Source organism: Lepidochelys kempii, chromosome 1 (assembly GCF_965140285.1).
Source record: "Lepidochelys kempii isolate rLepKem1 chromosome 1, rLepKem1.hap1, whole genome shotgun sequence".
Classification (NCBI taxonomy): domain Eukaryota; kingdom Metazoa; phylum Chordata; order Testudines; family Cheloniidae; genus Lepidochelys; species Lepidochelys kempii.
The window spans coordinates 286,896,030-286,923,666 of record NC_136380.1 but is presented as its reverse complement, the minus strand read 5'-3'; the positions used below and the strand labels follow the sequence as shown (position 1 = coordinate 286,923,666).

Below are 27,637 nucleotides of genomic sequence, written 5' to 3'. Positions count from 1 at the left end.
TCAGCAATGTGAATATTAATAGTGTAATTGCATGGTTCGGGGTTGTTTGTCCTCAGTTATCCATATTCCAGTGTAGTTTGAGGATAGCAAGGTTTGGCAAATATTGGTGGGTTTTTGTGATTCTAGTTTGTCACTCATATTGTTACATATCCAGTATTTCCTGGACAGAGGACATGAAACATTTAAATAAGAATAAACTTGAAAAAAGATTTTTTTTTTTCCCTCTTCAGTTAATGTGGCAAGCCATGAGTGGCAGAGGTATTAAACTGTTTAATCCAGTTAGTTAGGAACTGTTTAATTCAACTCAAGTTCTTTGATCTTTGATTTCATTAATAAACTATAGGTAGTATGTAATGTTCCATGGAAACCATAAAAATTAAATTCAGGGGATTTACAAGTAAAATGGAGTGTTAACTATCTCACCAGTTAAAACCACAGTCCTGGTGCACGTGAGATCATGGAACTGATTTGATAATACAAATCAGACTAGCAAAATGGCTCATGTAAAAAAATCCTAGATTCTATACTTTAATGGGCATTTCAGAGTGGTTGATCTCAACTATGTACAACCAGTTCTGGGTTAATGATTAACTTATTGAACTTTGATGATTCATAGAATTTTCAGTGAAGTATCATGAATCGTCGTAACCATGGGAGATTCAACCATTCAGATTGCCAAAATTAGCATTTATCCACATTACACACTTGGTTTTTTGAAGTAGTATAAAGCCTTTGCAAGAAGCTGTTGAAAGATATGGGAGTGAAGTCACTTCGTTGCATGCAGTCCTGCTATCTGTAGAGGTCAAATGCTTAGTTTTTCATTCCCTGGAGGAAGCTGTTAAGGTTTGCGAGTACTGAAAAACAGGAGGTAGAAGCAGACTCAGAGAGGGATTGGATGAAAATTGAACTGATACAATATGATTTTATACAAAGTTGTCCTGTCAAAAAGTTACAGTACTATGCAGGCAGTATGTCCTGATACACTGATGATCTGCCATTTGAAACGGCAGTATGTCAGTGCACAGTAGAAAACTTAGTGTGCAGCAGCAAGATCAATGTGGGCAGTTAAGATGCAGCATGCTGAAGCTCTCTAGATTTATACCTGAACTTGCTGCTCACCAAACAGCCTTTTAGACGTGTCTTTAATTTCTTTTATTGTCCCTTCCTGTGACGTCTTCTCTAGACATTGAGCTCTTCAGAGTCGCATCCTCTCAGTGTGGCACCATGCATACTGTAGAAATAGTAAATAGAAATGACAGAAAAACAGTTTGTGGCAGTAGAAAGCAAACGTTTTATACAGTTTTCTTGTCAAACATAGTGTTATACCTCTTTCCTAATTGGTGAGTGTCAACTGTAGTTTGCTTGCTTCTGTAATTGGTCCTGTTGTTATATCCAACGTCAGCCACTGCAGCTCAGAGGGGCTCTCTATGTGAAGACAAGACTGTTGGCAGGCATGTGAAGCGAAGGGCCCATGAGCACCTCCTGTGCCGTGCACTCGTTTAGAAATGCAGGCGTTTACACTTCCCGTTAATATTCTGCTCCAAGTGTGTACAAAATATTTAAATATCCTGACCTTTTAAATTTGAGATTATAGATTTGGGAGTAGTTCTTATTGTAGGGATTGTAAAAATGACGAAGACATTAATCATACCTAGAGATTGGTGACGGAATACGAGGCCTTCAACTGACAAACAGAGCTGTGGTTTACATTTTGCTCATAAGTAAGCCCTGAAAAGTGTGGAAAACTAAGTCTTTGGTTTTAATTCCTTTATATACAAATACCAGGTGCGACAGGGTCGGGCCAGATGGCTACAGGAGAGTAATAGAAGGCAGATATATTAGCCCCAGGCTAAGTAGGTCCCTTTTCCCTGAGTAAGGTAACAGGGAAAGTTCCAGAACAATCAGGAATCTTCTGGAGACAATTAAGACAGGCTGATTAGAACACCTGCAGCCAATCAAGAAGCTGCTAGAATCAATTAAGGAAGGCTAATCAGGGCACCTGGGTTTTAAAAAGGAGCTCACTTCAGTTTGTGGTGTGCATGTGAGGAGCTGGGAGCAAGAGGCACGAGGAGCTGAGAGTGAGAATGCGGACTGTTGGGGGACTGAGGAGTACAAGCGTTATCAGACACCAGAAGGAAGGTCCTATGGTGAGGATAAAGAAGGTGTTGGGAGGAGGCCATGGGGAAGTAGCCCAGGAAGTTGTAGCTGTCGCACTGCTGTTCCAGGAGGCACTCTAGACCTCTGCATTCCACAGGGCCCTGGGCTGGAACCTGGAGTAGAGGGTGGGCCTGGGTTCCCCCCAAATCCTCCCAACTCCTGGTCAGACACAGGAGTCGTCGACCTGGACTGTGGGTTCAGAAAAACGGCCAAGCTGAGGGCTGCTGTGAAGCTCCAAGGTGAGCAAATCCGCCAATAAGCGCAAGACCCACCAAGGTAGAGGAGGAACTTTGTCACACGGGTTTTTTTTCAAAACTTAAAACTGAATTACCTTGTAGTGTGGCAGGGCACTTCATTTCTTTTGGAATATGAATAATTGAACAGACTTCAACCTCACAATACATGTATGGTCCTGTTGATGGCTTTTGAGGAGCAGAAGGGCTGCTTAACCAAGTTTTTCATGTTGGTTTGTTTTCTATCATGCTAACTTGCACAAATTATTTGTTTCTTAATAGAATTTGAGTACATCAGGCAAAACATCTTCTAGTGCAGACGGACCCAAATTCCCTGGAGATAAAAGTTCAACAACGCAAAACAACAACCAGCAGAAAAAAGGGATCCAGGTGCTACCTGATGGTATACTTGAGCCTTTTTTGCTAAATCACTTGAAAATATTTTCAGATGAACTTGTTGATTCCTCCACTTGTTGAAAGGAGAAAATTAATTTGTTGTTCTTGCCTAGGTCGGGTTACCAACATTCCTCAAGGGATGGTGACGGACCAGTTTGGGATGATTGGCTTGTTAACATTCATCAGGGCAGCAGAGACGGACCCGGGAATGGTACATCTTGCATTAGGAAGTGACTTAACAACACTAGGTCTCAATCTCAACTCTCCTGAGTAAGTTCTGTTTTCAGTACTGTCATCAGTTTTGTTTTTATTATGCTACTGTTCATAATATTGCGTTCATTTGGTTCACATGACTATAAAAAAACACTGCAGATACTTTGACAAATTAAGTTTGAAAATGCAATGACAGTAAAGTAAAGCCTTCATTGATAAGAGAACTGTACTTCAAGGCGTATTGAGATCTTGTTTTGCAAGCTTTCAGTAAGCTAGGAGGCTCTCCTTATGCCCTTAACTTGTTAAGGATTTTTGTCAGGGAAGCTTTAATGCGTTGTTAATAAATTTCATGCATAAATTATTTTTTAAATAAAAATTTTCCTTGAGGATATTTACATTTAACAATCAGACAGCATTTTTATTGTAAATTAAACTTACACTGATGTAATAACAAACAGTACATCTTCGTAGTTGTGTAGTATAGTTGTATTGTTACCTTCAAGAGCAGTATACCTTTGAAGTTAACTTCTAGTCCAATAGTTATTTTATATTCTCCATGTGCATAATTGTGAGCCTTCCACCATGATATCACAGGGCAGTAAGGGATTTTAAAGAATCTCTTACACCTCTGTGTGGACTACCCACATCACCAGAGCCTATGTTGGGAGGCAGGAGGGGAACAGCTGCTGGCATGCTGCTATTTCCCCTTCCATACATGTGGAAAGTGAGCAGAGTATTGGCTCCGCCCCCCAACACATCTGCCCACATACTTGAGCTGCTGTAGAGTGGGAAGTCATTTGAAGCAAGGGAAAAGCAGGAAACAGTCACATCTGTTTCTTACCTTGCTTCTGGGGCAGTTCAGCAGCACACTATCTTTTACTCTGGCTGGATTGCAGAATTACAATGCTGCCTCATCTCTTGAGATACATGGACAAACTTGGGACAGGGAGCTCTAAAGCTTTTGTTTACTCTGCACAACCTATAAACAGAGTACTAAAAACATAATTAATCTAAAAGGTATTTGATGCATGGCCCATCTGCAGAAGAACCATGCTGAACTTCATAGTTTATTCTCTCTCAAAAAAAAGTCTCTTTTTTCACCAAAGATTTGTGTACTATGTTTGTTGAAATTTTATGAATGCACACAATAAACCAGCCAGCAAAACCAGATTGGAATGGTACATGTAGATGAAAGGAATTCTTTGCACTTCACATTTCTCAGATTATATACACATGAAATAGGTATGTATATGAGTTGAAGAAGGATTGGAGAGAGAGAGTGTAAAACAAGATGAAACAAGAAAGAGTAAGAAGAAAAAAGTGGCATTCTGGAATCTGCACTCCTTATGCAGTAATTGGCACTAATTTATATATATCCCTCATGTAAATTGATTATTTTCAGGAATTACTCCATAGTGCATTTATAAACATTTTTTTAGAACATTGTTCCATTAGAGACCAGGTGGGTGAGGTAATATCTTCTATTGGACCAACTTCTGTTGGTGAGAGAGACAAGCTTTCAAGCTTACACAGAGTTCCATTGGTATTCTCAGAACTACACTTGTGCACCATAACCACTCTTCTAATACAAATAGATTTAGAGTCTGCAGAATGAAAAATATACATAGTAATTTCTTCAGACTTAGTGCTGCTCTTACAGATTATGACTTTTTTGAGTGTGATGGATTTTTTCTACTTCACTAAGAATGTGAGAGTTTTAAATAGCTATACTAAGAAATCACTCTGCTCACTTCTAGCTCCATAATTTGTAGCATTGATTTAATTTTGACCGTCTGAGTAGGTGCGTCTGCAGGATGTGCACAATATCAGAGTTGTTTGATATTTCCAATACAGATTGTCCTCAGCAAGGCTATGTTTGAACAATGTGCTTAGAGCAAAGTACATCTGAAATTCAGTATTTTAAAATAGATTTAAGTGTAATTTAGCCCATGGAGCTGAATATTTGAGTTTTTGGTACAATTTTGTCCCACTGTTTGCTAGTAAAACTAGCATTTAAAATCCTTTCATCTAAATCTCAGGTTATTTATTTTTAGCTTTGTTTATAATCCGTGTAAGATTGTGATATAAAGCTAGTTTTTATTTGGTACTGTTGAAGTGCTGAAAAATAGTAATAGTTTAGAATGACATTTGTCATGGTGGCGATATCTGAAATTAAAGGCACTTTATTGTGGTGGTTTATTGGTATGCTGTGCATCTTCTCAATTTGATAAAAGTCCTAATTGTTAATATACATATCTATGCAGGATTTTACCAATTTGTTGGCATGATTGCTGGTAATTAGTTAACTGGATTTTTTTTAGTTTTTAATAGGGAATCGTTTCATACATAGTATTTACTATCGTCCTTGGATGCATATTATTCAAGCGACAACATTTGATCCGTGTGTGTATATTACATATATATTCGTATTGTAATACCTGCTTTTAGTCTGGTTTTGGAGCTTTTACAGTTGATGATGCAGATAAAAGATTTACTATATTATTTTGGTGGCCTCAAAGTTAGTGATACGTTTTTGCCTAGTGTGACAGTCAATTATCACTGCGCTTTAAATCAGTGGTTCTCAACAGGGAGTCTTTGAACCCTTTCAGGGAGGCTTGGGGCCCCATGGTTAAAACCCAGAGCCCAAGCCCCAGCTCCGCCCGTGGGGCTGAAGCCAGGACCCACAGGGTTGAAGCTGTGGTGTCTGGTGCCGTCCCCCCCCCCCCTGCAGGGGGCAGCAGTGCTGAATCCTGGAGCCTCGAGCCCTGGTCCTCCCCACAAGGCAGAAGCCCTGAGCCCATAGGCAGAGTTGGGAGGTATGGGGGTGTTGCCTCCCTCCCCCTGAAACTACACTGCAAGAAACTACTCCCCTCCCCACCAGGCCAGGTCAGAGGCAGGAAGCCAGAGCCGGGCAGCGTGAGGCAGCTGCTGCTGTGGCTGGTGCCATGGAGCAGGCAGCCTAGGCATTCCCTTGTCTCCTGCTGCTGCGGGGGGTTGAAGCTGCTCCTCAACTCCCAGCCCCCGTTGCTCACGCAGCTGGTAAAAGCCGACTAGGCAGAGGTACCTGACTCGGTGGCTGGCAGAGCCCTCGGGGAACTGGGACCGCATACAGCCCCTAGCTACCCTTGTCCCTGCACCTTGAGCTACCCCCCTGCCTGCACACAATCCCGAGCTACCCCCCTGCCTGCACACAATCCCGAGCTACCCCCCTGCCTGCACACAATCCCGAGCTACCCCCCTGCCTGCACACAATCCCGAGCTACCCCCCTGCCTGCACACAATCCCGAGCTACCCCCCTGCCTGCACACAATCCCGAGCTACCCCCCTGCCTGCACACAATCCCGAGCTACCCCCCTGCCTGCACACAGCCCTTAGGTACCATACTCGCTACACCCTGAGCTACCCCCTGCCTGCACACAGCCCCTCGCTTTCCTCCTCCCTGCATCCTAACCTTTCCCCCAGTCCGCACGCAGCCCCTAGCCACCCTCTCTCTGCACCTTGAGCTACCCCCCTACCCGCGCACACACCCTAGCTACTCCCTGCCTGCACAGAGCCCTTAGGTACCCTCTCCCTGAACCCTGAGCTGTTTTCAAACTTTTTGAGCTGAGCCCCCATCTTTGAGTTATAGAGAGAACAGAAGTTGATAAAGTACACATAGGAACTGAAGAGAAATACTCAAACGAAAGAGTCCTGTTCAGTTACGTCACATGAAGGCAGTCAGCTAAATATTGACAAATTTTATAAGTGCTTTTATACAAGTGCTAGAAGTCTAAATACTAAAATGGATAAACTGGAGTGCCTTGTATTAAATGAGGGTATTGGTATAATAGACGTCACAGAAACTTGCTGGATGATGATAATCAACAGGACATGATAACACCAGGGTTTAAAATATATAGGAAAGGCAAAGTGGGTTGTGCTGGTGGGAGAGTGGCATTTTATGTGAAAGAAAGAATAGAATCAAATATAGTAAATACCTTAAATGAATCAAACTGTACCAGAGAATCTCTGTAGATAGAAATTCTGTGCTTCATTAACAAGAATATACTACTGACAACTCTCAAACCAGGATGTGACAGTGACTGTGAAATGCTCAGGGAGATTAGAGAGGCCACAAAAATTGAATACTTAATAATAATAATTAATAGGTATTTAACTAACTGCATGTTGACTAGATACATGTCAGGGACAGGATGCAGACACAAAATTTCTAGACACCATAAATGACTGCTGCTTGGAGCAGCTAGTCCTGGAACCCCCAAAGGGAGAGGCAATTCTTGATTTAGTCCTGAGCAAAGCACAGAATCTGGTTCAAGAGGTAAATATAGCCGAACCACTCAGTAATAGCAACCATAGTGTAATTTAAATTTAACTTCCTGGGGGAAAGGGAAATATCAAAGAAGCCCACCACAGAAGTATTTAACTTCAAAAAGGGGAACTACTCAGAAATGAGGGGGCTAGTTAAATGGAAATTAAAAGGAACAGTCACAAAAAAAGAAATGCCTGAAAGCTGCATGGAAGCTTTTTAAAAACACTGTAATAGACACTCAAAGTAAATGTATACCCCAAATTCAAAACAAAACAGGACCACAAATGTGCCACCACAGCTAAACAGAGTAAAAGAGGCAGTTAGAGGCAAAAAAGCATCATTTAAAAATTGGAAGTCAAATATTACGGAGGAAAATAGAAAGGAAATAAACTCTGGCAAGTTAAATGTAAAAGTACAATTAGGCAGACCAAAAAATAATTTGAAGAGCAACTAGCAAAACATACTAAAACTATCAGAATTTTTTTAAAACTGTATCAGAAGCAGAAAGCCTGCCAAATCAGTGGCACTAAAGAAGCACCCCAGGAAGACAAGACCATTGTGAGGAAGCTAAATGAATTCTTTGCATCGGCCTTCTCTGCGGAGGATATGAAGGAGATTCCCACACCTGCATCATTATTTTTTTGGGTGAAACATCTAAGAAACAGCCCTAGATTGAGGTGTCAGTAGAGGCAGTTTTGGAACAAATTGATAAATTTAACCGTAATAAATTGCCAGTACCAGATGGTATTCACCCAAGAGATCTGAAGGAACTTAGATATGAAATTGCAGAACTACTAATTGTGGTATGTAACCTATTGCTTAAATCAGCCTCTGTATCAGATGCCTGGAGAAGAACTAACGTTACACCGATTTTTGAAAAAGGCTCCACAGGCAATTATAGGCCAGTAAGCCTAACTTCAATACCTGGCAAACTGGTTGAAAGTATTGTAAAAAAACAGAATTATTACATACATAGACTAACACGATTTGTTGGGGAAGAGTCAATACAGCTTTTGTAAAGGGAAATCACACCTTACCAATCTAATATGTCAGTACGCATGTGGACATGGTTGATACAATTCATATAGTGTACTTGGATGTTCAGAAAGCTCTTAAATATATTCATGAACAATCTGGAAAAACAGGTAAACAAAGTGAGGTGGCAAAGTTTGCAGATGATACAAAATTACTCAAGGTAGTTAAGTCCAAAGCTGACTGCAGGGAGTTACAAAGAGATCTCACAAAACTAGGCAGCAAAATGGCAGATGAAATTCAATGTTGATAAATGCAAGTAATGCACATTAGAAAACATAATCCCAACTATATATACAAAATGATGGGGTCTATATTAGCTGTTACCACTCAGAGTGGAGTTGTTGTAGACGGTTGTCTGAAAATATCTGCTCAACGTGCAGTGGCAGTCAAAAAAGGTAACAATCTTAGGAACCATTAGGAAAGGGATAGACAATAAGACAGAAAATATCATAATACCACTATATAAATCCATGGTATACCCCACACTGTTCTGGGAGCCCTATCTCAAAAAAAGATATATTAGGATTAGAGAAAGTAGAGTAAAGGGCAACAAAAAATTAAGGGAATGAAAGTTTCCATGTAAGGAGAGATTTAAAAGGCTGGGGAGTGTTCATCTTAGAAAAGAGACTAAGGGTGAGAAGGAATATAAAGTCATAACTGGTGTGGAGAAAGTGAATAGGGAAGTGTTATTTATTTATCCATCCACATAACCAGAACCAGGGGTCGCCCAATGAAATTAGTAGGCTTAAAATAAACGTAAGGGACTACTTCTTCACACAGTGCATAGTCAGCCTGTGGAACTCATTGCCATGGAATGTTGTGAAGGCCAAAAGCATAACTGGGTTTAAAAAAAATAGAGAAGTTTACAGAGGACAGGTCCATCAATGGCTATCAACCGAGATGGTCAGGGACACAACCCCATTCTCTGGGTGTCCATAATCTCTGACTGCCCGAAGCTGGGACTGGACGATAGGGGATGGATTACTCAATAATTGCCCTATTCTGTTCATTCCCTCTGAAGCATCTGGCATTGGCCACTGTTGGAAGACAGGTACTGGGCTAGATGGACCATTGGTATGACTCAGTATGTCCGTTCTTATGTAGTGTGAAAGTCTCCCGAAATATTCATCAAATAATTTGTATACTGCCCAGAAATACAGTAGAACCTCAGAGTTACGAACACGTTCAGAATAGAGGTTGTTCATAACTCTGAACAAAACATTATGGTGTTTCTTTCAAAAGTTTACAACTGAACATTGACTTAACACAGCTTTGAAACTTTACTATGTAGAAAACAAATGCTGCTTTTAACCATCTTAATGTAAATGAAACAAACACAGAAAGAGTTGTCAATTTTTTTTTCCCCACTGAATGCATCCGATGATGTGAGCTGTAGCTCACAAAAGCTTATGCTCAAATAAATTTGTTAGTCTCTAAGGTGCCACAAGTCCTCCTTTTCTTTTTGCGGATACAGACTAACACGGCTGCTACTCTGAAACCAATTTTTTTTTACTTTCCCTTTATTTTTTTAGGAGTTTAATACAGTACTGTGCAGTATTTGTCTCTTTTGGGGGGGCGGGGGGGACGGTCTCTGCTGCCTGATTGCATACTTCTGGTTCCAAATGAGGTGTGTGGTTGACCACTCAGTTTGTAACTCTGAGGTTCTACTGTATCCATTAATAAGAGAGTTATCTGCTTAATACAGTGCTTTATGCTTTTCTATGTCTATATGAATTCTTTTTATCCCTGGATCTTGCCTTATTCCAAAAGCTAGAAATTCAAAATATAGAGCAAATGCTATGTTCCATGAGCCAAAGATACTGCTTCAGACAGTTATCCGCTACTTATGTTTTTAGCAAGTTCTATACTATACCAAATTTTTAAGGCTACAGTAAAATCTTTTTAAACTCTTCCAAAACTTAGCAGATGTCACAATAAAAGTCATCCACCTTCCTTATGGAATATAGTAAATAAATCAGGCTTCACATATAGCGTACAGGGGAACATCTCTTTAAAAACTTTACCTACGATAGGCAGATAATATTAGGAAGAAGGGTCTTTGCCCATTGATATTTTTGCAGAGATATTCACATTATGCCGATTAAATAAATAGCGTTTTGTGGTCTTTAAGGCAGTGTTTAGATGGGTGAGTGAGCCTTTATATTCCAACTCTTGGGAAGTACTACACAGTTGGAAAGATGTCTCCCATCAGAAGAAAGGACTAGGTCGTTTTCCACAGATGCTGCCCCTGTGATGCCTGCAGTCAGGACATATGAGGATATAAGCCATTGTCAACCTTGGGTTAAAGGTGGCCTATGGTGTAGGATTGGCACCCCTTGGTCTGGAAACATTTTTCTTTAAAACTTGGTTGGGAATTGGTCTTCTGGTAATTTCCCAGGCTTCCAAGATTTTAAAGCACTCTTATGCCTTTCTGTTAGAAGGTGCATAGGTTAGTAAGCTGAAGTATCATTTGCAAAATATGTCACAATACTATATTATCACAAACAATTAAAACAGAAGTGCAGCTGCCAAAAAAGTACATATTGTGATTCACTGTCCTTTTTTGTCCCTCTACCTGCTAATTACCAAACTTCAGTGGTTCTCAGTGGATCACTAAGTCATTGGTTCAAATTAGCGAAGTTCTACAGTGTTTAATTAGTGATCTCAGCGCTCCATTTTTTTTTCTTCTTGATGTATTATCAAGAATTAAATCAGTGGTTCTCAAGCTTTTGTATTGGGTGACCCCTTTCACACAGCAAGCCTCTGAATGCGACCCTCCTTATAAATTAAAAACACTTTTTTTTTATATTGAACACTATTATAAATGCTGGAGGCAAAGTGGGGTTTGGGAGTGGAGGCTGACAGCTCATGACCCCCTGAGGGGTGACGACCCCCAGTTTGAGAACCCCTGAATTAAATGAAATCAGAAAATTTATATTTTTCAGACTTTTTTCATGTTCCACTGAAATGGTGAAATCGGTTCTTTGTCAGCATAGAGTAGAATTTAAAGAACGGGTACAATCATTATCGGTGGGAGAAACTAGGCCTGCCAGCTATAAGTCTTTTTCCTCTTTTAATTATGGGCTCAGATTTATTAGCTCCTGGGAGGTGTTACAGAATACCTCCATTTTGCCAAGTACATTTGGGCTTCTCAAGGGGGTTGGAGCCAAAGGCACTTAAGTTACAAGCACAATTAAGAATTGTGCCCTTTTGAATTCAGTGAGTGGGAGGGTTGCCATTGAAGTCAGTGGTGCCAGAATTTCACCCTAAAAGTTAATGAAGTAACTAAATATGATGGTTTTGGAGGAGGGAAGGGATGTGGGGCTTGGGTGTCTCCTTCAAATTCATTGCTTTTTAATTTGAGTTATGTTTTTTCTTGTTCAGAAATCTCTACCCCAAATTTGCATCACCTTGGGCATCTTCGCCTTGTCGACCTCAAGACATAGGTAGGGAAAATAAGTTGTGTTTAATGCTGTGTTGATATTTATAAATGAGAATCAATTACATGGTTTAACAATTAGGTCAATTCTGATTCCTTTATCTAGACTTCCATGTTCCATCTGAATACTTAACGAACATTCACATTAGGGATAAGGTGAGTGTGCTTTCTTGTCCCGTATAATAAAATATGTAGATAAGAGGCTGCTTGGTTTATAGTATTCTTTTCAAGATAACCTGACAAGTAATTTTTTGCAGATGGATATCTCTCATCAAATCCAGTGTTTTTAGAAAGTCTTAAATTCTGTAAGAACAGAGGTGCATGGAATGTTCTAGGAATGTTACATACTCTTTCCAATGTTACAAGACAAAACAAAAAAAAAACAAAAACCCTGCATCCATTACCAGTTTTATTTTCCTTTAATTTCTTGGATGCTAAAAATGGTTTGCATTAGATTTTGGGGAATGTGAGAATGGGTTTAGGAAAGGACCAACAGAAATCATTAGAACCACAGTCAATGTAATGAAAGCAGTAATCAGTCTAGACCAATATCCTATATCTGAAAGTGTCAGATCCTTCAGACCAAAGCATCAAACCCTCATAATTCACATACCATAGTACAGGGGTTGGTAACCTTTCAGAAGTGGTGTGCCGAGTCTTCATTTATTCACTCTAATTTAAGGTTTTGCGTGCCAATAATACATTTTAACGTTTTTAGAAGGTCTCTTTCTATAAGTCTACAATATATAACTAAACTATTGTTGTATGTAAAGTAAATAAGGTTTTTAAAATTTTTAAGAAGCTTCATTTAAAATTAAATTAAAATGCAGAGCCCCCTGGACTGGTGGCCAGGACCTGGCCAGTGTGAGTGCCAGTGAAAATCAGCTCGTGTGCCGCCTTTGGCACACGTGCCATAGGTTGCCTACCCCTGCCATAGTATATCAACATTATACAGTACAGAGAGATTTCTTGATTCCATCTGATCAGCTTATAACCTGAAGCTTAAACATTGATAGCTCTTACTCCTTTCTTCCCTAGCTAATAAAAATAGGAATTTTAAGCTTGATATATTTAAAAAGAAATCCTAAATAATTGTGTTGATGAGATAATTCAATAATGTTTAGAAATTAAGATGTAAGGGTTTGCTGTACTAATGTAGCTATATAATGAAATTAGTAAATGAACTAATAAATTTAAAAGTAAAGCGAGATGTTCAGAAAATACACAAAGAAAAATGATCCCCCCCTTTCAGGTTTGTTACTTACATTAACTGTCCTGCTGTTTATATAATAGGAAAATAGGAAAGCTTAATTTAAATTGGAGAAAAATTGAGCTTTTGATTAGTATATTACACTGCTATATACCTAGTATAACTTTTGCAACATACTTAATATAAGGGAAACAGTTTGATTATATTTTTGATTTAGTTGGGGATTGGTCCGGCTTTGAGCTGGGGGTTGGACTAGATGACCTCCTGAGGTCCCTTCCAACCCTGATATTCTAGGATTATATTTTCTTGACACGTTTAAATGGTATTAGCTGTCATTTATTTTATTTACCTTTTTTGGTTTTTAATCTTAATTTTTTTATCTTTTGCAGCTGGCTGCAATAAAACTTGGCCGATATGGAGAAGATCTACTGTTTTATCTCTATTACATGAATGGAGGAGATGTATTACAGCTATTAGCAGCAGTAGAGCTGTATGTTCAAAATATTTTGGCCAATTTGGTAATATAATAGAATGACAGTTTACTTTAGTAATCACGAAGTAAATCTAAGGTTTCAGAGTAGCAGCCGTGTTAGTCTGTATCCGCATAAGCTTTTGTGGGCTAAAACACACTTCATCGGATGCATGCAGTAGAAAATACGGTAGGAAGATATTTATACACAGAGAACATGAAACCATGGGTGTTATCATACACACTATGACGAGAGTGATCACTTAAGGTGAACTATTACCAACAGGAGAGGAAAAAAAACTTTTATAGGGATAATCAAGATGGGCCATTTCCAGCAGTTGACAAGAACGTGTGAGGAACAGGGGTTGGGGAGATAAACACGGGGAAATAGTTTTACTTTGTGTAATGACACATCTACTCCCAATCTTTATTCAAGCCTAATTTAATGGTGTCCAGTTGGCACATTAATTCCAAGTCAGCAGTCTCTCGTTGGAGTCTGTTTTTGAAGTTTTTTTGTTGTAATATTGCGACTTTTAGGACTGTAATCGAGTGACCAGGGAGATTGAAGTGTTCTCCGACTGGTTTTTGAATGTTATAATCCTTGACGTCTGATTTTGTGTCCATTTATTCTTTTACGTAGAGACTGTCCGGTTTGACCAATGTACATGACAGAGGGGCATTGCTGGCACATGCTGGTATATATCACATTGGTAGATGTGCAGGTGAACGAGCCTCTGATATTGTGGCTGATGTGATTAGGTCCTATGATGGTGTCCCCTGAATAGATATGTGGACACAGTTGGCAACGGGCTTTGTTGCAAGGATAGGTTCCTGGGTTAGTGGTTCTGTTGTGTGGCGTGTGGTTGCTGGTGAGTATTTGCTTCAGGTTGGGGTGCTGTCTGTAAGCAAGGACTGGCCTGTCTCCCAAGATCTGTGAGAGTGATGGGTCTTCCTTCAGGATAGGTTGTAGATCCTTGATGATGCACTGGAGAGGTTTTAGTTGGGGGCTGAAGGTGACGGCTAGTGGTGTTCTGTTACTTTCTTTGTTGGGCCTGTCCTATAGTAGATGACTTCTGGATACTCTTCTGGCTCTGTGAATCTGTTTCTTCACTTCAGCAGGTGGGTATTGTCGTTGTAAGAATGCTTGATAGAGATCTTGTAGGGTGTTTGTCTCTGTCTGAGGGGTTGGAGCAAATGTGGTTGTATCAAAAAGCTTGGCTGTAGACAATGGATCGTGTGGTGTGGTCTGGATGAAAGCTGGAGGCATGTAGGTAAGTATAGCGGTCCGTAGGTTTCCAATATAGGGTGGTGGTGATGTGACCATCGGCTATTAGCACTGTAGTGTCCAGGAAGTGGATCTCTTGTGTGGACTGGTCCAGGCTGAGGTTGATGGTGGGATGGAAATTGTTGAAATGGTGGAATTTGTCAAAGGCTTCTTTTCCATGGGTCCAGGGGGAGGGATAGCTCAGTGGGTTGAGCATTGCCTGCTAAACCCAGGGTTGTGAGTTCAATCCTTGAAGGGGCCATTTGGGATCTGGGGCAAAAATTGGGGATTGGTCCTGCTTTGAGCAGGGGGTTGGACTAGATGACCTTCTGAGGTCCCTTCCAACCCTGATATTCTATGATTCTATGTCATCAATGTAGCGCAAGTAGAGTAGGGGCATTAGGGCACAAGAGCTGAGGAAGCATTGTTCTAAGTCAGCCATAAAAATGTTGGCATATTGTGGGGCCATGCGGGTACCCATAGCAGTGCCACTGATTTGAAGGTATACATTGTCCCCAAATGTGAAATAGTTATGGGTGAGGACAAAGTTCAGCCACCAGGTTTGCCATGACATTTTCGGGGATACTGTTCCTGACGGCTTGTAGTCCATCTTTGTGTGGAATGTTGGTGTAGAGGGCTTCTACATCCATAGTGGCCAGGAAGGTGTTTTCAGGAAGATCAACCGATGGATTGCGGTTTCCTCAGGAAGTCAGTGGTGTCTCAAAGATAGCTAGGAGTACGGGTAGCATCGGGCCTGAGGAGGGAGTCTGCATAGCCAGACAATCCTGCTGTCAGGATGCCAATGCCTGAGATGATGGGGTGTCCAGAATTTCCAGGTTTATGGATCTTGGGTAGCAGATAGAATACCCCTGGTCAGGTAAAAGAATAAGTGGACACAAATCAGACGCCAAGAATTATAACATTCAAAAACCAGTCGGAGAACAATTCGCTCTCCCTGGTCACTCAATTACAGACCTAAAAGTAGCAATATTACAACAAAAAAACTTCAAAAACAGACTCCAACGAGAGACTGCTGAATTGGAATTAATTTTCAAACTGGACACCATTAAATTAGGCTTGAATAAAGACTGGGCGTGGATGTGTCATTACACAAAGTAAAACTATTTCTCCATGTTTATTTTTCCCCCCTACTGTTCCTCACACGTTCTTGTCAACTGCTGGAAATGGCCCACCTTGATTATCACTACAAAAGGCTTTTTTCCCTCTCCTGCTGGTAATAGCTCACCTTAACTGATGACTCTCGTTATAATGTGTTTGATAACACCCATTGTTTCCTGTCTGTCTGTCTACTGTATTTTCCACTGCATGCATCCGATGAAGTGGGTTTTAGCCCATGAAAGCTTATGCTCAAATAAATTTGTTAGTCTCAAAGGTGCCACAAGTACTCCTGTTTCTTTCTTTAGTAAATCTAAAATTCTGCTTTCTAGTTTACTTCTAAAAGCTAGGAAAGCTTTTTTTAACCCCTAAAAATAGAGGCATGGTCTGTGCACAGGGCTGTAAGCTTCTGAATTCTAATACTTACTCTAGTACTGGTTTCTTTCTATAGTCTCTCCATGTGTAATAAAATGCACCTGCCTCATATGGGTTTTGTGTTGCTTTTAAAGCACCCTGGAGACAAAAAATGCTACATAAATTCCAACAGTTGTTAAAATTAATGGTGTGGAGAAAGTGAATAGGGAAGTGTTATTTACCCCTTCACATAATACAAGAACCAGGGGTCACCCAATGAAATTAATGGGCAGCAGGTTTAAAGCAAATAAAAGAAAGTACTTCTTCACACAGTGCATAGTCAGCCTGTGGAACTCGTTGCCAGGGGATGTTGTGAAGGCCAAAAGTAGAACTGGGTTCAAAAAACAATAGGATAAGTTCATGGAGGATAGGTCCATCAATGACCAACAGCTAAGATGGTCAGATGTACAACCCCGTGCTCTGGGTGTCCGTAATCTCTGACTGCCAGATGCTGGGACTGAATGACAGGGAATGGATCACTCTATAATTGCCCTGTTCTGTTCACTCCCTCTGAAGCATCTGGCATTGACCACTGTCGGAAGACAGGATACTGGGCTAGATAGACCCATTGGTCTGACCCAGTATGGCCATTCTTACGTAACCATCTGAAAACAAAACAACAAAATGGAGGACAATAAACATTCTGAAAATGGTTTGTTGCTGGGATAGGCCAGCTTCTTACAGAGGATGGCCAAGATTTTGGTCCTACCATTGGGACTGTATTTAATAAATGGTTATATGGAGCAGATAAGTAGGTGTTTTATTGGCTTGATTTTATGTCTTAAGAGTTGTGGTTTTTTTAATAGTGTAAACCAATGTCTGCTTGAAAGGGTGTGTTTTTTGTATTCTGAAATCAAAGCAACTAACATCAAAAATTCTTTTTCCTCACGACTGAAAATGAAAGATTTAACCGCGATTGGAGATACCACAAAGAAGAACGAGTATGGATCACCAGGGCACCAGGCATGGAGCCAACAATGAAAACCAATACATATGAGAGGGGAACATATTACTTCTTTGACTGTCTTAACTGGAGGAAAGTAGCTAAGGTATTTTTTCTTCCACTGTGCAGATTTTTAAATTTATCAACCATGTATTTTTAAAAATCTTTTTTAAAAATCCCCTTTTTTTATGGAGTGGGTGGGTGTGTGTGTATGTATGTATGTATAAAATATTCATTCTGTACCCCACACGCTGGCTTTGTGACTTTAGTTCAGATGTAGGAGGGAATAAGGATTTCCTAAAAATACTGGTTCATTACGGGGTGGGGGAGGAACTGTCCTCTCACTCTCTTGAAGAGAGAGAAAAATGCAGAATATCATTTTCCAATAGTTCTAGTTAAAATCCAATTGCTTTGTTCTGATTACTGAACTATGGAGTAATTACTTCTTGCCATTTAGAAGTTGGGCATGCAAATACTGTACTTTGTTTTAGAACATTAAAAACAGAACACAAACTTTTTATTTTCAAATTAAACCATTTCTCCTTCATGGTATTCCCTCCACAGATGTGCATTGTAGGAGATTCATGCTTTATCACTTGAATCACGGAATCCTTTCATATTAGGAAGTATTTTGGGGCATAAGCCAAAGCTCCTCAGGACTAGGGTTCTTGGCCATAGGGTGGTGTTCAACACAAACAATATCCCTACTTCTATTCATCTTGCTTTGTTCCTCTTTGGCAGACAGTGCAGTCTCAAAATCCAGCCTCACTGTGTACAGGATCAATGTCAAGATTTTACAGAATTTTATTTTTCTTCAAAAATTTAGTTATCAGTGTGTTAGTAGTTTCCTTAGCATAATTTTAAGATCTTTTTATAGGAGTTTTTTTCCTCACTAGAATTTGACTATCAACTGTCCAATTCCAGAGGAAGCAGCGAAGATTCTCATGTGCAATACTATGGCAATATGTTTCCTTGAACACCAAGGGAAGAACAGACTTCCATTGTTGTTATGAGATGCTAAGTGCTTTTATGGAATGATGCATTCAGAACAAGGTGATGTCTTCAGCGCTACCTCTGGCATGAGTTTAATACACACACAAAAAAACCACCCAAGATCCTTACACTACATACAGTACAATTTATTGGATCAAGTGGTCCCTTGAGAATTCACTGAAAAGTTTTATTTTGTCATTATAGGGCCATCTGAATATGGCATGGGTTTGCAGCGTTGGAATTTAAATGTCTGATCTGCTGCAGAATAGATGTTTGTTTGAAGTTCCACATTTCTTATGCATCGAGGAAAGGGGAATATATATGCCTTTCTCCCATTTCCTCTGTTATTTCAAAGTTGATAGGTCAGGGCCAGAGTGATCTTGATATCTTTAGCTCAGCAGACATGGTTCTTGGATATTAGCCCTTTTCAAGAATCTACCCGTTACTCTTCCCTATAACCTATTCTCAGATCCTTTATGTCAAGAAAGAGGGCAAATATTTCATCCAACTTGAGATTCCCTTAACCTGAAAGCCTAATTGCAGGATTGATTGTTTGGTGAGTCATTGCACTTTTCTGTGTAAATCACATCTCTGCTGTTTGGAATCATGCAAATATTCTTCTAAGCAGTTATATGCCTGTAGGTGAAAGTATTTTCATGTTTAACCAGAGTCTAAAGGGAGTAGTTCCATTTCCCCCCGTGTAGCAGTTACCTTGAATTTTCTGTTAACACAGTGGACTCAGGTTTGTCTTCATCTACAGATAGTCAGAGATGACCTATTATATATACTACCATATTAATGTGCAGGAGTATCCATTATTTTCAAATCCCTCAATAAAATGGCTTCTTACTAGTCTGGTGAATGTGAGAACATCTAGTTCTCACAAAGTTTATGGAATCTTTTTTTAACTTCTTGATATGTTACTTTTTGCATCTGTAGTTAGGTTTTGTTTTGTTGTTTTTTTTGACTGGCTAACACATGAGCATTTACACACTTCAGGTCTTAATGGCAAAGCTGCCTTATAAAATTTTTCATAAGGGGAAGATAATTGTAGGGCCTTAAACAAAATTGGCCTAGATGAACTTGGATTTTTAACTGAATTGGTTGATTTCTTTATCAGTTTTTTTTCTTAGTCTTAGATATGCTGTCAGTAATGCTATCTTACATGCCTGAGACATTCTGAGAGGTATTATCTTAATAGGGGGAAAAGGCCCTATTGGAAATCTACAAGGTTGTTTCTCACTTTTGACGAAGAGTGAAGGCCAAACCCTTTCAGTTCCGAGTCTGTATGAATGGATCATGTTATGTATTCAAACATCCTATGAGCTTACTTGAATTGCTGTACCAGAAAGAATAAGTGTCCACTCTGCCACAGAGATAGCAGCCTGCATAGCTGCTATTCACTATATGCCTGTAGTAGAAATTGTAAAGTTGCTACTTGTAGCTTGATTATTCCTACTTTTAGAAAGCAGTATTCTCTTTGAAAATGTAAATTGGATGCTGTATTCAGGAGAGCAGAACTTCAGTCTTTTTGACTAGTGTACTCCTCGTCCTTCTTTCGGGGATAGGTAATCTACAGCAGTGTCAATGAAGAAAGATTACTTTTACCAATAGCTGTTGCTCTCCCAAATATATTGTCTCTGCAGATCCATACAGCTTTTCCTGCCTCCTTCAACTTCACAAATTGACAATAATTGTCCAATATTACAGAGGACCTGACATCTAGTTAGGGAAAGAGGGAGAGCTTTTATACCTTTTTTAGAATTCAGGATCCAAGGAACATGCAAGCGGTAGCATCTTAACAACTTATTGATTTCTTGTTAGTTTGGAGCAAAATATACCAGGAAAGCTGAATATTGGTTGAAGGGGAGTTATGGAGGACTATGGGGAAAAATTGCTTTTTTGAGCAATGGAAAAATAACTACTAGGCTAGCTGTTACTATGTGTAAAACTCATCTGAGACCAGTGGGAATTTCAGGCACAGATGGAGGGCAAGTATATGGCCTTAAGTCTGTGTAGTAAAAATGCTATCTCTAATATTAACCTTTTGAGTCAAAATTTCCCAAGAGTTTTAGGATAATAAGGACATGATTAAATTTAAATGCTGTTTGTAATATGAAGGGTTAGTTGTCTAAGTGACTACACTTCTAAATCCCATTAGAAAAATTTAAATTCCAGGGACGTACAAATATCAGATACCGTGGAGAACGTATCCTGATCAATTACAACCACATGGAGACATTTTTAAAAGATATTTTCCTTGTACTTTGTTTTACTGTAACAGATACATTATTACCGAATATTGAGAATATCAGTTTGCCAGAAGAGCATATTAATAACTGCTACTTAATTGGTCCATGGATGTTGCTTTACTGCAGTCAGGTTAGAATTATCTGCAATAAATTACCATCATTTACATCTGTACTTTAAATAAATTATTTTTCTAGATACTTTATAAATCTTTTCTCTTGTTGTAATGTATATGTGCATTCTTTGGATGATATTACCAAAAGTACCAGACTGTTTTTTAAAAAATATAGACTATACTTGCAATTTAATAAAACTCTGTGACAACATCCTAGGCTGGTTTTAACAATCTAATAAAATAGATTATACATAATCCTACTCAGTGAAATAGCAAATAACATTAATTTAATAAAGAATGAGTTTTACTTTACATTCACCTTTGGTAACAGACTGAAAAAGGAAATGAGTGAAAATTGAATAAGCATTGAGACAGCTTCCTAGATTGTTTTGAAATTCAAATTAAATGAATTATCCATAGACATTTAGATAAATAGCTCAAGAACTCGAATATTGAAGAATTTTATTTCCTATTCACCGTAAACAGAAATATTAAGGAAATGTTGATCACAACTATGATATGCTTATCGCTTTTCATCCTATTCCATGTAGAAAGCACAACATGGTTAGAGAAATTTTGATTTTATACTGAGCAGGTAAAGCAAGAGAATACTCAACTGGATAGCTTCCTCTGTTGAAGCTGCTGAGGTGATGCTGAAAGGCCCAATAACAAGAGAAAGAAAAGTGGAAACAATGAGGCCAAGCGATGCCACCAATGATTACACATTACTAAAAGAAAATTCTCTTAACTAAAATTTTATAATTTCTCTCTTCAAAAATGAGGAAAGTTGATCCCTGTTAAGAAACCAAATTAAAACCCTGGCTTTATTTTTCCTTCCTAGAAGCTTGAATTCTTTATGGTAGAGAAATGTAGACATCAGAAAACACATTCTTTTTCTTAGAAAAGGGATGCTGCCTATACTAAATATCCTTTCAAATATTTAAGGTCAATATTTAAATATTTTTTAAATTATTAATAGAACAACATTTAATGACAAAGACATGCTATAGAGTAGTAGGTTCTTGTTCCTAATTTCTATTTGGGTCTTTTGTGTCCCTTTTGTAGCTAATGCAAGTATTGTTCCCAGTCTAATTGAAAACTATGTCTAGTAATGGGGCTTCCACTGTTTCCCATAGAAGACTGATTCACAGTCCAGTAGACTTCATCATTTTCCCTACATTTAGCCTGTTTAGCCTACATTTGCCTTTGCTCTCTTATTCCATTAATTCTCTTTAAACAATTCTCTTCCATATTTGGTGTTCACACCTACTAAATATTTTGTATAAATACATTGATTGCTGTGACATAACTCACTCTTCGTGACTGTAATCAGAATGACATATGAAAAATAAGATTCACTGCACAGAAAATTTCTTTAGCATTGGATATGCTTTGTGGGATTTTCCCCCCAAAGTATGGAATCCCTATTCTTGGTTAATTCAAGGTATTTAAAAAAATCATTGTTTCCATATGAAAAATAAAAGCAATTAATTTAATCAGTGTTTGCTTAATAGAGAGCTGGAGTTTTTTCCATTTCTTTGTATCTAATAAATACAAAAATGATCAATGCTATTGTTCAGATCCAAATCTATGATGCCCACTACTAACTAAAGTGAAACGTAAAATAACATGTATGAAAGTATTTTTCTATGTGCAATAAATACACTACTTTTTGGTTTTCAAAAATATTTGGTCAGTGAATTATTTTCCCCTATATTGTTAAATATAATAACTTTTAAGTGTAATTACACACTCTGAATGTGGGATCTTTTAATACTTCAGCATACCTGAAGCAGCAATAAAATGACTGACAAACACTGTTTTAATGCTTACAAAACTTGCATCCTGTAGGTGTTAATATTTACTAAAAAAACTGTCAGTTACAAATCTCAATCCATATGGTTCTAAAGGAACCCTCATGAGCCAGTAAGATTCCTTCCTTTAGACTCCACACATTAATTCAAGTGGCTGTTCTCTACATGTAGTCTTGAATGCACTCCAGAATATGTGAGGGTTTGAAGTAACTGATCTTAGCATTTACCTGTTTTCTTGCTTAACAAGTTTTGTTAAAGTAGCAATTCCCCAACTGTGATCCATAGACTGGTAATGATCTGCAGAGCCTATACTGGTCATCTGCAGAACATACTCTGAGAATCATGAACTGGAAGGTTGGAGAGAAGGTAATTTGAGGGACATTTTTCTTATTTCAAAGTGAAAGACAGGAGAATTACAGAGTTAAAGACTTTTACCTTAATTTATACCCCCAAGAACCATGTGTGGAAGCTTTTTCCACACACTGGTATCCCTTGCCCCCTCCTTTCCGCCCCCCCCCCCCCCAAAAGAGAGCTTATGTGCCTGTGCATTACCCCACTCTATCCATGGATGTGCATGGGGTGGAATTTACCCCCCAACATTAATACAGTGGCATGCTATATTAACTAATTTCCACCTCAGGGTCCCCAGGAGCTGTCTCAGCCAGGAAGCTGGGGTGGAGGATGGGATGAATGTTGGGGCCAGAGCCGCAGTAGGGGGAGACAGCTTTCATGCACATGGCCCTGGCCTTGTAGATGCTGCTGGGATTCTCAAGGTTTGTGGAGATCTTTATTTGGGGGATGTAGATTCAATTAATTCTCAGTATGATTCTCTAAATTCCCTCGTTACCATGGTGAATTTTTTTCTCTGTGCCATAAAAACGTTGTTTCCCCTTAAAGATCAGAGGCCTGGGACTCAGAACTCCTGAACTCTAATCCCAACTCGTGCATTGATTTGTTCTCTAATTCATCTTACCCATCTGTAATAGAAATAATACTATATTTAACTACCGCCAAGGGTGTTGTGAGGCTTTATTATTAATTTTTTCAATGCTTTGAGTGTGTTCCTCAGTAAGAGTTGACATAGTCCCTACCCAGATAAGTTTAGAATCTATAGGAGGTTTGTTGTTTGAGATAGTAAGCTCAATAAATTAAAGCTGAAGGCAAATGTTATTTAGCCTGGGATGATTATTCCTGAGTTAACAGAAAGTATCCTTAAAGTACTGTACTAAATTTTCAATTAAACATTCACTTTTTGAATGAAAATTCAATGAAAGGGGCTTCGGGAGCTGTCAAACTACTAAAAAGTTAAAAAATGATTTTTTTTAAGGCCCAGTTTTATGAATATTTTTGCGTATATCCAAGTTCTATGCTGAAGATGCCGATGTGAGTACACAAATTGGTGATCACAATTCAAGATCATGCAGTGGAATTGTAATAAAAGCAGAGCACTGCATATTCATAGCAGAGTTGTCAAGCGGTATTTAAATGGTAGGTATCCTAGCAATCTGATTCATAATGGTTGCTAGCTATTCAGAATATATTCACATACTTGAGTGGCTGGAATATTTTTATAATTACTAAGCAAATCAAATGCCCACATAGTGCAAGGGATTGTATAAATGAGAGAGAAACTGTGCATTTATGAATTAGTAGCTGTAAGAGCCTCATACACTGGCTGAGCATATTAATATTCAGTATAATGGTTTATAAAGTGCTTTGAGGTCTTTAGATGAAAGCCCCTATTGAAGTGTAGAGTAGTAATAAAGGGCTTATATCTATGCCTCAGCAAACCGAAAGGAAAGATGGATACACCAGAACTTTAACACTTCACCTAGGTATAAAAGGTAGTGGAATGCTTTGTTACATCTGTGATTCTTAAGTAGATTTAAATCTCCTTACATAGTTGTTTGTTCTTCTTGCATTTCATATCATGAAGAAGAAACCTGGCCTCATGGTATTTCTGACTAATTTGTCTTCCACTAACAGTTGGCATGGTGATATGCCACAAAATACCTCGAAACTCAGTGTTGTGGCATCTAAAGTAAATCTTCGAAAAGATCTTTTGAATTGCTGAAAAATAGGTTTAGTAAAAGTTTAGTTAATGACTTACCTGCACATTTGTATCTTGTCTGTCTGTTTAATAGTTTAAGTGCTCACAACTAGGTTTCTGAAGCTAACTTAGCATTTAAAAAAACGGGTAAGATGGTGCTATTGCAGACACTGCACTGTATTATATTGATTTTTTTAAAATAATGAACTATGATCACAAAAGAATCTTTGGGTTTTTTGGCCTCATTTATAAAATAGGAGTTAAATCCAGCTATTTCTAAAAGCATCATTTTACTTAAAGAGAAGAAGTTGCTTGTCATGGATACAGACATTTACATATGTAAGGGAAATATCAACAATTAAATAATCCTTTTTGTTTTAATTGTAGGAGTTCCATCTGGAATATGACAAATTAGAAGAAAGGCCTCATCTGCCATCAACCTTCAACTACAACCCTGCTCAGCAAGCCTTCTAAAGACTTCCCTTTTCTTGGGGTATGGCTGTCTCAGCACAATACTCAAAATAACTGCAGAACTGATGTGGCTCAGGCATCCTGGTTTTAATTCCTTGAGGATCTGGCAATTGGCTCATGCAAAGGGTCACCATTTGAGGTCCTGCCTTACTAATTATGTGCTGCCCAACAACTAAATTTGTAATTTGTTTTTCTTTAGTTTGAGCAGGGTCTGAATTTGTTTTTGTTTTATTTTATTTTTTGCCAGCAGACAAGCTTGGGTCTAAAGACAAGCGAATACACTGTCAAAAGTTTACCACTTAGTTTCCAAAATGTAAAAAAAAAAAAAAAGCAAAAAGACAAAATTAGACAATTTGCATTGTTCATTGTAGCACTATTGGTAATAAAAAATGTTTGTGCATTTTTATGTGAAGATCCTTCTCGTATTTCATTTGGAAAGATGAGCAAGGTCTGCTTCCTTCATTTTACTTCCCCTTATGTTTTGAAAGGCAGTTTTCGCCAAGCTTAATGCAAGAATATCTGACTGTTTAGAAGAAAGATATTGCCACAACCTCTGGTTAGTTTCCAGGGTTGTGTATTACTGAGCTTCATCTTTCCAGAATGAGCAAAACACTGTCCAGTCTTTGTTACAATTTTGTAATAAATGTGTACATTTTTTTTAAATTTTTGGACATCACATGAATAAAGGTATGTATGTACGAATGTGTATATATTATATATATGACATCTATTTTGGAAAATGTTTGCCCTGCTGTACCTCATTTTTAGGAGGTGTGCATGGATGCAATATATGAAAACGGGACATTCTGGAACTGCTGGTCAGGGGACTGCTTTGTCGCCCTGTGCACTAAAGGGCCAGATTTTCAGCAGCCAAGGACATCCATACCCAAGTGAATGTGATGGGACTTAAAGAAGTGAACTGAGACAATTCACTCTGGCTGTTTGAACAGCAGCGTTTCATAGGAAGAGAAAAAAAAAATCAATCTTGTATTTTCTGACCACATAAAGGCTTCTTCTCTTTGTAATAAAGTAGAAAAGCTCTCCTCACTGCAGTGTTGACTTTGATTTGAAATTGTGAAATCATTTCTTCAACAATGAAAAATGAAAATAACTGTTGAAGTATTAAAAATATCAAGCTGTACAGTGGTTAAGACACTTACATTGAAGAGTCTTTTAGCTGCTGACAAATAATTTAAGAGATTATATACCTTTCCTCAGTAGGCCAAAAATTATGGTCAATCTTGTTTTCACATTAAACAAACTAATACAAAATAGAAAATTATTTTTTACAAATGGGGTTGGGTAACATTTGAAATGATAGAAAGGTTCATATTAAAATACTTTTCTTTTTGTGATGGGTTTGTTGGTTTAGAATTAAAATATCCTAACTCGTCACAGCTTTACTTCCAAGCTGATATTTTACCACTTCAAACAGAGAAGTATGTTTCATTTGATGCATATGACTTCCTGAGGCTCAGACCTCAATAAACAAAACCTGAATACACCATTTCTGGAAAGTACTGTAACTGTTCTCTAGACTAAAGGAAAAAAACAACAACCTGGGTAGTGTGTGTCCCTTATTTTAATGTGACAGTTATTTTACATTCAACGACTTGTGAACTATATTACATCTGATGATGCAAACTATGTTTTAAAAAACCTGCGGTTACCAAAGCAAGAAAAGACAGCAAAACAATGTCAGTGAATCTTGATTTTTTTTTATTTTAGTTTTTAACCTATTTTTCTATGTAGTACAAAACAATTTGTTGGCATTTATCATATAATGTTTGGAAATTGACCAATAATGACATTGCTGTGTTTCTGTATCAGGTGTATAGCAACTTTAAATTCTACATTTTTATATGTATTTTGGGATAAGAGAGACATAAAAATATAAAACTACTTATATATCATCTTTTTATTATTTAAAGCAAACAACTTTCTCAATCTGAAAGGAAAGTGATGGTCATAATTTAAATGGTTACAAACACTGATGAAAAAAGTTGCCTATGATTTTTCCCTAGCTCAGAAAAGAATCAAACATTTAACTATTAAGAAACAAAAACTATAAACGGAGGGATGATGTGATTTTTTCAGTACAACAGTTTAATACTCATGGTAAATATTTCTAATTTTAAAAGGCCTGCTTGGACTTCAAGATTTAGGTTTTAAAAAGTACCTTAAGAATACATTAACTTTCATTTAGATGTGATTATTTGTGGTCTAATATATTTTTTCCTGCACAGTATCAGTCTTGGTGAAATGAACAAAGGTAGAGTAAGGAGCAAGACAGTTAGTGAAATTAACAAAACAAAATCTTACATGCTGCAAAGTATGTGATGACCTTTTAAAAATCTATCATTAATCTGGAATTGGGAACGTAACCGCATCTTCCAAACGGTGACTTTTGTAAAGACTTTGCATTCAGTTTCACTAATTCAGAAGCTTGATGTACTTAAAATTAATATAAAATACAATGCACAAGTGTCGGTGCAGGAGCTGATGACTTATACTTTCCAAGGGAATAAATGATGTGGCTCATTTATCCTGCTTCTTGGTGATTAAATAAGGGGGTACAAAGACTTGTAACTCCTGGGTTATTTTAGTTTTGTATCATGTTGTGCCAAAGCAGGAGAAGGAGCTTTGAATACAAAACAAAAGATATAAAACTTGAAGTACTCCATGAACAATTACAGGTCTCCTTAATAAAAAGCAGAACTCTTTTTAAAAAACAAACACACACACA

General features: G+C 38.2%; 1 protein-coding gene across 5 annotated transcripts in view; it reads left to right on the top strand.

The window, feature by feature from the left end:
• The window catches only part of CNOT2 (CCR4-NOT transcription complex subunit 2), a 151,353-nt gene extending 125,415 nt beyond the window's left edge, over positions 1 to 25,938 (top strand). For 2 of the 5 annotated variants that reach the window (XM_073327793.2, XM_073327791.2), the window contains 8 exons: positions 2,673 to 2,793; positions 2,900 to 3,056; positions 11,728 to 11,789; positions 11,889 to 11,938; positions 13,382 to 13,482; positions 17,160 to 17,304; positions 18,095 to 18,251; positions 24,808 to 24,893. In XM_073327793.2, the coding sequence (XP_073183894.1) occupies positions 2,673 to 2,793; positions 2,900 to 3,056; positions 11,728 to 11,789; positions 11,889 to 11,938; positions 13,382 to 13,482; positions 17,160 to 17,304; positions 18,095 to 18,211 (753 nt within the window). In that variant the 3' untranslated portion in view covers positions 18,212 to 18,251; positions 24,808 to 24,893. Of the gene's footprint in view, positions 1 to 2,672; positions 2,794 to 2,899; positions 3,057 to 11,727; positions 11,790 to 11,888; positions 11,939 to 13,381; positions 13,483 to 17,159; positions 17,305 to 18,094; positions 18,252 to 24,807 lie in introns of all 5 variants that reach the window. The other 3 variants (XM_073327795.1, XM_073327792.1, XM_073327794.2) reach the window with 2 other exon arrangements.
• The last annotated feature ends 1,699 nt before the right edge of the window (positions 25,939 to 27,637 follow it).